Source organism: Agelaius tricolor, unplaced genomic scaffold, assembly GCF_023055355.1.
Source record: "Agelaius tricolor isolate 1412-34295 unplaced genomic scaffold, bAgeTri1.0.p SCAF_8, whole genome shotgun sequence".
Classification (NCBI taxonomy): Eukaryota; Metazoa; Chordata; class Aves; order Passeriformes; family Icteridae; genus Agelaius; species Agelaius tricolor.
The window spans coordinates 24,768,480-24,781,309 of record NW_027269268.1 but is presented as its reverse complement, the minus strand read 5'-3'; the positions used below and the strand labels follow the sequence as shown (position 1 = coordinate 24,781,309).

Below are 12,830 nucleotides of genomic sequence, written 5' to 3'. Positions count from 1 at the left end.
TTTGCATGGCATTTGTTTTTTCACCATGGCACTCAGAAGCACATTTTGCGTATTTGTCCCATAAACAAATTCAGTTAAGCAAACTTTGTTTCTACACTGGTAAAAAATTAGGGGAGTCATGCAGTTTTATGTTTATTGCTCTTCATAAAAATACAATATCTCTTGTTTTTCACAATGATGCATTCTCAGGGTTTCACTTCTTTCGTTTAGTCATTTCAATATTCTTACTACAACTCTTTTGCTTGGGCATATTTAGGCTTCTCTCCTCCCTTAGGGCTGGAATGAACAGACATCAAATACACACCAGAATGTGGTTGTTCAAACACAAGAATGGTATCCTCACAGATGGGATTTTATCCAGTCTGTCTCCTGCACAGTCCACCAGACCCAAGGAGGAACATGGTGGGTGTGTGCACTCACACACGCTTGTGAGAGCATGGCAGGAATGTCATCTGAGTGAAAGCTGTTTAGGTTATAGGAATGTTTTGAGGGTTTCAGTCTTGCAGATAGAGGGATGTGTGAAAGCAGATGCCCTCTTTGGAACAGAAATTCTAAGTGGCTCTCTGAGTACTGCCTACCTTTAGAAATAAAGTGCCACAAAATCCAGTAACAAAGAAAATGCAGGTTTTGTGCTTCACCTTTCCTATAGGCTAAATTTCCATTTAGCTCCCTCTACACAGTCAAAAGCTGCTGATCTCATGGCTCTGCACCTTTTGAATAAAACCTGGCACATCCTTTCTTCCAATTACCTATATTTTTTTAAAGAAATATGAAATATTTTTATTAAGAAAGTGATAGTGACTAGAAAGATGCATCCTTAAAGAGACTCATGAATGAAAAATACTGTGTGGCTATGATACAAAGGCTTTTGCATACTATAATCCATTTGATAATTCAAAGCTTAGTTAGCCATGCTTCTATGCCTATAGAAAAAGTGGGTTTTTTAGTTGAACCTGTACCATGAAACTCAAGATTAACATAGATTAGTAAGGCAGGATAAAACAACTTAAACAAGCTGATTGAATTTACAAGTTAAAGCTGTAATTACTCGTTTGCTTCATTTTTTAAATGATAGTACGGATTTGCCATTTGCAAGTTTGATTTTAGATTTCAAACTATTTTATAATATAATCATACTGACTTTTAGAGGTGCTGAATGGTGTTATTTGGCAGAATCCGAAGGATTTTTCTGCTCCTTCCTTGTGTGTTACTTTTCCCTTAATTCCTTCTCTTCAGAGGCAGGTGAAAGGAGGGGAAGGAGGAAAGGAGAGAAAGAAAAGGTTTAGAGAAGAATTATGCAAGAAGTTACTGAAAAAGAAAATCTGTGAAAGATAATTCAACAGAAATTCAGTTACCAATTAATGTAACAGTTGCTGTAAAGACATCAATCAGATTAAAACAACTTTGAAATCTGAGCACAAAGCAAGAACTCTATCATGAAGAAACAAATAAAGAAAAGAAAAACATAACAGCCAAACAAACCAAAATGCAGAAACCCCCTCTCCCAAACCCATGCACACAAATTTTAGATGCCATCAAGACCGAGCTTGTAAAAACTCCCACCTTGGGTCATCTTCATCATGTTTTGGAACTTTTTAGACCTGAGGAGATGTCCACATAAAAGTTCATAAAGGTGGATGTTTTCTGCAGAACGTTATGTTGTTTACAAAGCAGAAATTTTCAGATTAAAATACACAGACTGGGTCTCCTGCTGAGCTTATAGCCAGACAAACTGCTCTGATCTTCTGAGGGAACCATTCTTTGTGTGCTGTGTTTGAAATAGGATAGAGTTTCAGCTTTTTATCTATGATGGCTGGTGGGATCTGGAGTACTCTGTGATGCATCACTGCTACTAGAGAAAACTCAGCAGGGGAGTAAAAGCCTGAGACATGTTCCCTGTCTGCCCTATCACCCATCAATTGCCTGCAGCTTTCTGCTTCAGCATTGTTGTAAGTTGACCAGCTTTTGGAAATGCTTCTCTTCAGAAGAGAGACAGGAGAGGATTCATTAACCTTCCTGGTGATAGCTGTGAGGCCATTTTATATAATCTGTCCATTACATCATCTGGTTTTTCAATTTAAAGCTTCACTCCTTTAGTATGTGATTCTTTGCACTTCTGGAATCTGCTTTTACTCAGCTTTTCTGTTAAGCTGAAGCAGATCCCTTCTCTGTTCTTAGGAAGAGCACAACTTGACTCATGTTCTTGCAGTAGTTTCAACATGCAGGTTAAGCAATAGATGGCCTCTAAGGACCTTTTTTCCCCCATTTTATTTTATTTTATTTTAACCTTAATTTTAGTTTTATTTTAATTTAATTTTATTTTTATTTTTATTTTATTTTCTGGAAACTTCTACCAGATCCTGAACACTTAAGTAAAGGTAGCCTTGGTTTGAAAATCTTACTGTTTTCACCAGTTGTACTTATTTCTGTACCCCATTTCTGTCTTTGTTGGTTTTCTAACACAGACACATGTGTGTGACACTGAAGTCCCTTTTTGTTGGGTAAGTGATTATCATCTCACTTATCCTGAAAACTCTGTATTTACCAGTATTCTGCTTGAAAAGCACACTTCCAACATACCAAAAATAATTATGGATGAGTGCCCTGTCATGTCTGTTAATTGAATTGCAAATCCTTGACAAGAGAGTTCATCTAAACTGGCCGAGACAGCAGAAGGTGGTGACTGGGGAATCTCTCTCTCCTAACAATCTTTTTGAAATGCCAAACCTGATCAGCTGGAGTTGGCATTATCCCTTAGACCTCTTCCTTGTACTGATGGCATAGAGAAATGAGCTGCCTTGCTTATAAATTAATTGAGAGACAGCTTTATTTTGAATTATGACATTTAATTCTGCTACTGATGTAATTTGTTATGATAAAATTAGTACAGTGCTTGTTTAGTTTTCCCATTCCAGTGAGCTGTACAATATACCTGTCTGAAGAAGACATTCATTCAAGGAATACTATTTTAAAAAAATTGTTATTCAGCCTCCTGGGTGGAATTGGAGTCCTCAGCATCAGTTTGATCCCTCTGTTCACTAAATACAATATCTCAGAATATTCGGTGTGCTGTATAGCAAAATAGCAATGGGATGGCAATTACAGCAATAAGATCTGTCTGCTTGAGACTGTTTCCAACATCTGCTGCATATGCATTCCCAAAAGAGCTGGACTGATAAGACATGAGCAGAATATATTCAAATTATCATGTTCTGGTTTGTCAGATATGCCTTGAAAATACACAATTTTCTCTGTAAACACACTACCCTATAAGCACCTTTAGATATCTTTGCTCTCAGACTGAATTTAAGAGATATTATTATTTAAATTTTTAAAATTAGTTTGGGATGTATGGCTTGTAAAAGAGATGGCAAAGAGGGAATATTGCCAAAAGAATTGGGGTAAACCTAGAGACAGTGCTGGTAGCAGAAAGCAGATACAGTTACTGCTGTCAGAACAGGGTAGGATGAAAAAGTAAAGGGGTTTGGGCATAGAGGTCTGGACTAGGCATCCAACTGAGTTGAAATTTACAGGTTCTTAAAAACAGCTCATCTAGCTGTGAATTCTTAAATTCATTTAACATGTGGTAGCAAGGACAGACCTGACATTAGCAGGTCCTTCCACTCCTATTTAATTTACAATGACTGGACCTATTTATAAATTAAGGGTCTCCATTTCCTGTGAGGGGCACAAATCAACAGAAAATTAATATCAGAAGCATTAACCTTTGTGGTTTTAGAATTCGCTCCATCAGTTCATTTTTTTTTTCCATGAAAACACTTTTAAGATTCAGCTGGACGGGGTGATGGGACATGTTGTCCACGCTGTGTTTTTGCCAAGAAAGGTTAGAATGGGTGATCTTTGAGGTTCCATCCAACCTGGAATTCTATGAATCTATGATTTTACCATGAAAAGCTAATTAAAGGTAGATAAATGCATATCAATTTAGATAATACAGATTAAAAATCGTGTTACAAAGTTGTAAAAATTAAATTAATTCTATTTGATCACAGGTAAAAATCTGAATGTCATGCTTTGTTTTTGAAGACTTAAATGGTGCATTGGCTTTTTGCCTGCCAGTTGTCATGTTTGCTCCAATAGGGCTTAGATAAATAAGCAAAAAGCATTCATTTTGTAAAAGATATTTATATAAATTGGTTTTGAAGGAAATAAACTTTCCTATGAGTTATGTACAATTAACATAGCATCATGCTGGCACAGGGTAACTAGAAAGTAAATTTGACTGAGCAGGGCTGAAACAGTCCAGACCTCTTGACAGTTGAAAGTGAAATGTAAGATTTAAGTAGTCAAGCTGATAATGTAAACTTATTTTAAAATAATTAGATTTCTGCTGGTCTGCAGTTCCAAATCATAAGTGTAAAAGCTTTTCAAGGAGCTTGTTTCATTTTGGCTTTATTTCAGCTCACTTAAGAACTGTCTAGCTGGCTTCCTGCTTTAATAGCTGCTGAAAGTTCCTTGAACTTGTGCAGACCTACTGTATGGTTGCTGGGCCAGCTTAGTCATATCCCTTCAAAGGATATTGCCGGTGGCAAGGTGATGTAAAAATTCCTTTTACTGCATGGAGTTGACCTTACCACCATTTAAGACCAGGCCAAACCCCTGCAGTACAGAGATCCCAAAAGAAGCAATGTTAACAGTCCTGGAGCTGTGAGGGGAAAAAAGAAATGAGCGCATCATGAGGCATCAATCCAGGATTCCTCACTCAACTCTGGGGCTGGGTTTCTTCACCAGTCTTTCCACTGGGGCTTAGTCTGGAGGGGTGTTTCTTCATGCAGCAGCATCCTGTAACCCAATAACATTAGTTATTGGTGCTGATGTCTGCATCTTTCCTCATTAAGTAGCTTAAGACATGCCTAATTACCTAATGCTAATCGCAGAGGCTGAGATGGAAGGAGATTATATACCCAACCATGCATCTAACGTATGTTTCCAATATGTATGTAAGAAACACTCATACTCTGTCCCAATGCATATAATTGAAATACTGCTTCTGTAGAAAAGGAGATGTGGAATACAATTTCTCTCACAGATACTTGTCCTTTTCTTCCAGCATGACACTGCATGTATACACATTAACATTCCTCCTTTGATGGTGAATCCAGACAAGGCAAAAACCTACAACACAAGGATTGTGTCAATTTATCAATTTAATTGCTCACTTTGGCTTAGTTGTTGTATATCTGATTTTCATTCATGGAACTAGAAGTAAAGAATTAGTAATATTGTTGGTGGTTTTGGTGTACTTTTGCAATATTAATCAACAGGTAAAAATGGTTACTTGAATTCCAGGAGCTAGAAGAATGTTTTCATGCAAAAGCACTATTCCTAAGTCTCAGCTGGTACCCATATAAAAGCAAAAATCCACATAGGGGTGACTGATGTTTCCAAAATATGTATGCATTAAATAGAATGGATATTGACAACCTCAGCTAAAAGTGAAGTGTTGGCAGGTACTTGCTGTTTATAATTATTTTGCTTGTACTACTAATTTTCCAACACCTTTTTAACACCACAAAAATGTCTGTGGAAGTCGAGCTAGAAATAATTTCAATTATCTGACTGAATTTGGTTTGCTAGTACAAAAGGTTTGGATAACAGGCTTTACATCTTTATTTGATTTGTGCTTTGTGCTCTTTCTTAATAGTCATCCTTCCCTTGCATCTGGTCCTTGATCTTGTGGAATTGTGAGGCTTGTAGTATTTTGTCTGCATTTGGAAGTGGTGATCACAGTGGGCTGGATGGGGTTGCACAGTAAAAGCCAATACCCCTGATCAGCTGCAGGAAGGTCACAGCCTTAAGAGTGATGTGTATTGAACCCACTTCCCACAATACTGTGTCTTGTGAGGGATCCTGAAGAATCACAATGCCTTGGATTTACATTTGGATTCCATACAGTTCCGCTGTCAGTAGATAGCAAGGCAGATTGAAATGGTTTGCTGTTAACACCATCAAAGTATGTTTTCAGTGAAAGTATTGGGTAACTGAATCTGCAATTTGTAGCAACAACCTTATGAGCAAAATGTCACATACTAAACATTTTTATATCTCTTCTGCTGTTTGAGAATGTGATCAGCTCTGTAGAGATGCAGCCTGCACTTTGAATTTTTCTGGCTCATCTCATTTTAACATTTTCAGCTCTTCTAGAAGATCTGATTGCCTTCAAAACCTTTTAAAACACACTCTATTCTTCCTGCTGTTTCATCAGTCCACTCAACCTAAGTTAGCTTTGGGTTCTTCTTCACTCAATGTATCGCAGATGCACTTCACGTGATTTGGAAAGGCATTATCATGGTTGGTTGACTGCACAAAAGAAAACCAGACATTTTCCCTTCAGACATTTACATTAGAGCCAAATGAAAATTCAAATGCTAAAAGCTGCTTCCTCAAACAGTGACAAAAAGTAGTCATGAGCGAATAAGAGCTCAGACACTTCAGTCGTACTTAGTTCCACAAATTGGTTTCACTTTTGTTCAAGCTTCCTGTATTTTGCCAGCTTCTATGTGTTCAACAGCACACTATGAACAGCAGAAATAGTTGTTTTAATATTGTGATCATGTGGCAAAGCAGTAAAATATCTGCAATGTATTTCATGGACAAAGATTCCAAACTGTCTAACTTATTTCAACAGGCAAGCAGTCCTACAACAGGAACAGCTCCCAGGAGTCAATCTCGGTTATCTGTCTGCCCCTCCACTCAGGACATTTGTAGGTATGTGCTGAGAAAAATATACTCTCATCTGGCTGATACTTGTTAGTTGCTTTTATTAGATATTATGTAGCTCTTGCTTCTGCTTAACTTTATTCATAATGGACATAGACTTTAGTTTTCTTTTGATCTCTCTTTGTTTTGGTTTTGTTTTTGTGTTTTAGTCTCATGTTTTTGTATTAAAATTCATGTTCTCATTCTCATTCTTTTTTTTTGTTTTGTCTGTGTGATTTCTCTTTCCACCCACCCTTCCCATTTCCATCCCTTTCCTTTGCTTACTGCTTTGTCTAGATCTACTACCTTGCATGATTTGTCAGAAGATGAGCTTGAGCATGCAACCCCTGTCATGGTTCTGGCCCCTCCTAATAGGGAGCCGGGTAGTAAGAAGCTCATAAAACGAAGGTTTAGGCGGAAAAAAGAGACTGGAGACAATGGTGAGCACACAGAAAAGCAAGGAAAGGGCAGAAACTGTAAATTGCATCCTGAGCCTCCGAGATCCAGCTGGAATGCATCTGATTCATCATCATCTTCGGATGAGAGTCAGTGGGCTCAAGCTAGGAGGAGAGCAAGAGAAAAGGCCAGGATGGCCAGGAGAGGGAGAAGAAATAATAGATCATGCAGTAACCAGGATGGGTCCTCAAACAGTAATGCTGTTGAACTTGTCACCTTGGGGACAATGGGAAAAGAGAAACAAGAGGTGTCTGACCCTGAGAATCCTACTTTAAATCACCGCCGAAGGATTTCAAGGCTTAAGGAATCACAGTCTTCAGCATCATCTCAGGAAGCAAAGATTTCCTCAAGAAAATGTGGGAAAAGCAAAGGGAAAAGCTCCCACAGAGACCGGCAGCCTGCGCCTTTCCTTAGACACACGAAGGACTCCTTTGCAGAGGCAGGCTCTGGCAGCGATGCTCTGGCAGCCCCAGATCATGGAGCACCTGCTGGGGCAGGGCCCACTGTGCCTCATGCTGCTCAGAAGCTTCCAGTGTTGTATGATGACTGGTCTGATGATTTAGAAGTATGCAGGTTAGTCCCTAATAAGAAGGATTTAGCTTTCTTAAGAGGAGTTTCTCCCTGCCACGGTCTGAGTGCCTTTCCCTTGACTGCTTTCTGTCACTATTTCTCAGTAATAAACTAGGCTAGGCAGGCCACAGGAAATAACAAAGAGCCTTTGCTACAGAGAAGTTAGCATATCTCAATGTGAAGAGATACTTCCCTTATTTAAAAAGAGTAATCTTACAAGGGAATCAAATGTTTGTCTTTGCTCCATGAAGATGGACCCACTCTGTCCTCTGGCAGAGTATTGGGTTTTTTTAAATCTCCAGCCAGAGGCAGGAGAATGGAGCAGGATGCCAGATAGCTCAATACAGTGGGATATGGAACTATTCCTCCTTAAGTGATCAGTTCAAATCCAGCTTTGGTCTCCCTATATAATCTTTCAATAACTTATAAGAAATTAATTTATGGTCTTAGAGTTGCCATTACCTCAGGAAGCCAGTGGATGGTGCCTGGAGAACATGTCTATAGCGGGGCATGATTTGTCTGTGATTTTGCACTGCCAAACACTTCCACACTGTGAATGTGTATGGGCTGTTTGTTCAGTCACCACTCTTAAGGATTGGAGTGATACAAAAGAGTGATTGGGCGGAATAAGCAGCAAAATAAGTTTTGGGAAAGAAAAGGCAACGCCAAGAGTTCTCTTTAGTTCAGAAGTTCAGGCCTCTGGCAATCTGATGCCCCGGTGTGAACCATGTAACCAGAAGGTGAGCATTTTACCCTGGAAATGAGATGAAGCTAGCCACTTCTGGGCTAACATCCAAATCTGGAGTACACAGCTGGGAACACTTGAGTTACTTACTTCAGTGGTAGATAAAAATGCACCATCCCGTAAGCCTAACAGAACTGAAACAAGTATTTCCTTTTTTCTCCCTCACCAAGCTTGTGAGCCAGCACTGGCTCTCATCTGCAAAGTGGAAATCAAGCTTAGTTTCTTCATATGGTAACCCAAAACTTCTCACTTTTCTTTGCTGGGAAGAATTTGTGTGGAAATGTAAACAGAGGATGAGGAAGTTCATGATGCCACATCATACAGTCTCACAGTATGCTTTAACTTAGTGAAACATTGCAAAGATCTTATTTCTGAAAAGAAAAAAGGTAATATGCAGGTATTTTGTGGGGTTTTTTGCAGCAGAAGATATAAGCCATGACTAACACAGCTAGGGCTATGCACTCCTTTTTATACTTACCAAGCAAAACCACACTTTTCCACTGTCTATCCACTGTCTGTCTTAGTAATTTAAAGTTCTTCAAAGTCCAGCTGTGTTTGTGCATGAGTTTATGTATTAGGACCAGGCTTGGGTTCTCTCTGCCTTATGGAAATGCAAAGAAACAGCAACAGTGATAAACCATGTTATTGAAATTTATCTACAGGGCATGATGCAGAGGTGCACACAGGTAACTACAACAGCTTCAGTGTTGTTTTCTATTTCTGAACTACCCATATTGAAGATCCAGTGTAATACACGCAGTACATACATAACAGGTCATTTGATAATGTTAAGAGTTTGAGTTACCCAAAACCTGAGAAATGCCACTTCAGCATGGGTCTTCACAATGGACTTCATCATACTGTAGTAAAAATTACACAAATAAATAAATAAAGGTGTGTGTGAGTATATAGATATACACACACACTATATATATATATATATATGTATCTCTCTCTATATATATAGATATGTCTATGTGTATATATATATATGTGTGTATATCTCTCTCTCTATATATATGTATATGTATCTATATAAAGTTCTATAAATGCATTATGTAGATTAGTCCTAGCTGTTGCCCAAGTTGCCAAACTTAGAATTTGCTTTCAGATGAAAAGCAAATTCAGATGAATCCCAGTCTTTTATTTGTCTTCTCAAACCACTGAATTTTATTATAATTTTTCAGGCACTTTTTGCAAGAGCTTTGGAGCTTGGTTCAAGGATGGACGTTTTGGATGTGCATGCAGACTTTTCAGCCAGGCTCTTATTTAGTTGAGGAAAGTTGAAAAATTTTGATAGGTTGCACCCTTAGGCTCAGTATCAGTGGAGATGTTCTTTGAACAACCAGCATTAAACTTAATATGATTGATGATGAGACCTGTTCTGCAAAATTTCTCAAGCCAGTCAGAAACACATTTTTCTATGTCAGGGATAATACTATTTTTTTGTTGTTGTCATTATCAGATGTATCATAATGACTGTAATACATCTAGGAAAAACAGCAAAATCAAAAGCCTGTTAATTTTTTATAGCTGATAAGTTGTCTTACTTAATCAGTTTGTAGACAGCTGAAGAAAAAGGAAGACATCTTTTTACTACCAATTTAGCACACTCTGCAGTTTCTATTTCTTGGGACATGTCCATGCACGTCATTGATTTGTGATCTGTGGTATGTTTTCTTTTTAAAATTCACAACCTCCAATCTGAAACAAAACCCAAATAAATAATTGTATGTCAGTGTAGATGTGCACATATACTCCCCATTTTTCTGCATGAGATATAGAAAAAAGAGGGCGGTTTTGTTTATGCCAAGACTAGGTTAGCATAGTCACTGGTTGTGATGTGGAAATTTTTTTTTCCTGGGGGGTTTCTTCAAGCTTTTCATCCTAGCTATTCATATCTTTTAGTTGATATGACAGCACTGGCTGAGAGGAATGGTCCTCACCTAAATGGTGTTGTGTGGAAATAGCAGAGGAACGGGGATCATAAACGTCTCTTGGCAACAGTTATTTTGTCTTTCAGTTTCTGGGTAGGCAACTTTTTCCTTCATTTCCTCATGGATTGCTGACAATTTCTTCACTCTGCATTTATCAGCATGAGCTGGAATGTGACAGTGCACACTCAATTCCAGTATAAGCACATTTTAGATAAAGTACAGTACCATTGTGCAATATGTTCTTCAGCTAGTCTAAGGGGAACCTCTTGGTCATTTCAGGGAATTATTTGCCCTTCTAGTGTCACTGATTCTTTCCAAACTGCTGAAAAAATGTCATGGCATCAATCCTGACCTTTACAGTCTCTTCCCTGGACAACTACTTTCTCCTGAAGTCCATTAGGAGGCAAGGTTTCTTCTTCTGAGATATAACAAAAGTTCTGGCTATGCTGCATTGTTTTGGCACCTAATTTAATTTTTTCTTTTTTTAAAGATTGACAGGTTAGGCTTTCTAAATCATACAGTTAGACTCCTTTTTCGAAGTTGCTCTGTTCCTGAGATTTTCTTCATATATACCTTATCAAGGAAGTTGCCATGGCTTGAGGCACAGCCTCAGAAATAGCTTTCTTTGGTCTGCATGTGGATAATCCCCAAAGGGAACAGCTCTGTATTGGATATGACAAAGTGAATGGATTGTGAGAAGTTGGTCCCATGGATTTTCACATGGAAATCACTAAGAAAAGAAAATTGAGTAGTTGATATTACCATAGTGGATCATAAGTGCTTTGTGTATTGATTATGAATATATCTTGTGGTATTTTTATTATTGATGATATAGTTGAAAGATATTTTCTGTTTAACTAGTTAGGGTTTTGGTGTACAGGTGTACAATCTTTTTGTACTGCTGATTCAGTCATTTCAGCAAAAACACATGCACTTAAATAAAGTGGAGTTTCTCACTTTGAAAAAAAGGCTTACTGGAAGTCAAATTTTGATTTTGTTGAATGAACTCATACTTGACTGCAGAAAGTCATTCAAATGGCAGGCTCTCATTTGAGGAGTAGGGCACAACAGTAGGGAAGGGGAGAAGTAAAGAAGATTATGAGGTTGACTCATGAGATCTGCAGAGTATATTTCAAGCATAATTTTTAAAAAACAGTTTTTTAAAATCTGGTGCGTTAATTAAAAGGCCATTAAAAACTTAGGAAAATACTAATATGGGCATTTTTCTGTGTTAGCACAATTATAGATGGGAAGAAATAGTCTATGCTGCACCTGACAAGAGGCAATATGATTATGTAGTTTTCTCTTGTGAAATCAAGTGTTTCAGCAGGGTTTTTCTTTTCTTAGTATTATTTTGTAGGACATGCAAAAAAAATGTGTTTTTCATGAAATTACTTACATTCTGAAATATTCAGGTAGAAGAGTGCTCATGAGATCAGAAGACAGAAAGGGGGTTGATAGGAAATAAGTCCTTGAGCAAGAAAAAACAGAAAGTTGAAGATAGATATATAGGTTCTAATTCTACCACTGAATTTTAACACTCATTCTAAATACTTATGCTGAAACCTTGTTGTTGGATCCAGTTAAGAAACTGTAATGCAGAACATGTAGACTTGAAGTACCATCCAGAGCCTTCTAAAATCACCATAAAATGGAAGGTGTTCTACTTCCAGACTGTGGTGTTTGACTGGAGAGTTTTTATCCTGTTTCTCCCTGGGATATTAGTGTGTACCTTGTGACCTCAGCATGTTAGGAGCTAAGTCTCTGAATCTTGTCCTGCATGTAGATTCCTCACCCCTTTCTCAAAAAAACCCACAAACCTGTGACTGCTGCTTACTTTCCTGTTCAGAGCTTTATTTTTTGCAAAGTGACTTTTTGATAAGGATTTTTGCTTTTTGAGGAATCTCCTCCTCTGCTTGATGGTCTGGTGGTTCATCAGTCTTTGGAGCAATATGAAATTCTGGTTAATTCTATTATCTGCCTGATGGTTCAAATCCCCATCTGTCACCTCTTCAGCCATCTGGTTCTGCAGTCTCTTTTGGAAGCTCTCCATGCTTCACAAGGATGCAAGGAGAGCCAAAGTAAGGCAAGTATGTCTTTGTTGTGATTAGGCTCATTTGTCTGGGGGAGAACTGAGTCCTTCTTTCTGCTTGTTTCTTTCAGAACTTATTATTATTTTTAATGGAAATAAATGAAATGGCACAGCCTCCTGTTAGAAAGTTATCCTTGGTTTTAAAGGTCCCATTATTAAATACTTAAAGCTTGCATATTTTTTGAATGGAGTTCAGTTCCTTAAAGCCTTGGTTTTCACTAGGTGGGTGGGAGGAAATCTATATCCTGTTTTGAGATGCAGTCCCTAGTTCTTTGAACTTGTTCAGTGCAGTAAATCTTGTCAGACATGT

General features: G+C 38.0%; 1 protein-coding gene across 7 annotated transcripts in view; it reads left to right on the top strand.

Moving 5' to 3' along the window:
• The window catches only part of MARCHF1 (membrane associated ring-CH-type finger 1), a 226,004-nt gene that overhangs the window by 183,771 nt on the left and 29,403 nt on the right, over positions 1–12,830 (top strand). For 6 of the 7 annotated variants that reach the window (XM_071431997.1, XM_071431996.1, XM_071431999.1 and 3 more), the window contains one exon: positions 6,650–6,729. In XM_071431997.1, coding sequence (XP_071288098.1) covers positions 6,650–6,729 — 80 coding nt within the window. Of the gene's footprint in view, positions 1–6,649; positions 6,730–7,017; positions 7,750–12,830 lie in introns of all 7 variants that reach the window. The other variant, XM_071432003.1, reaches the window with a different exon arrangement.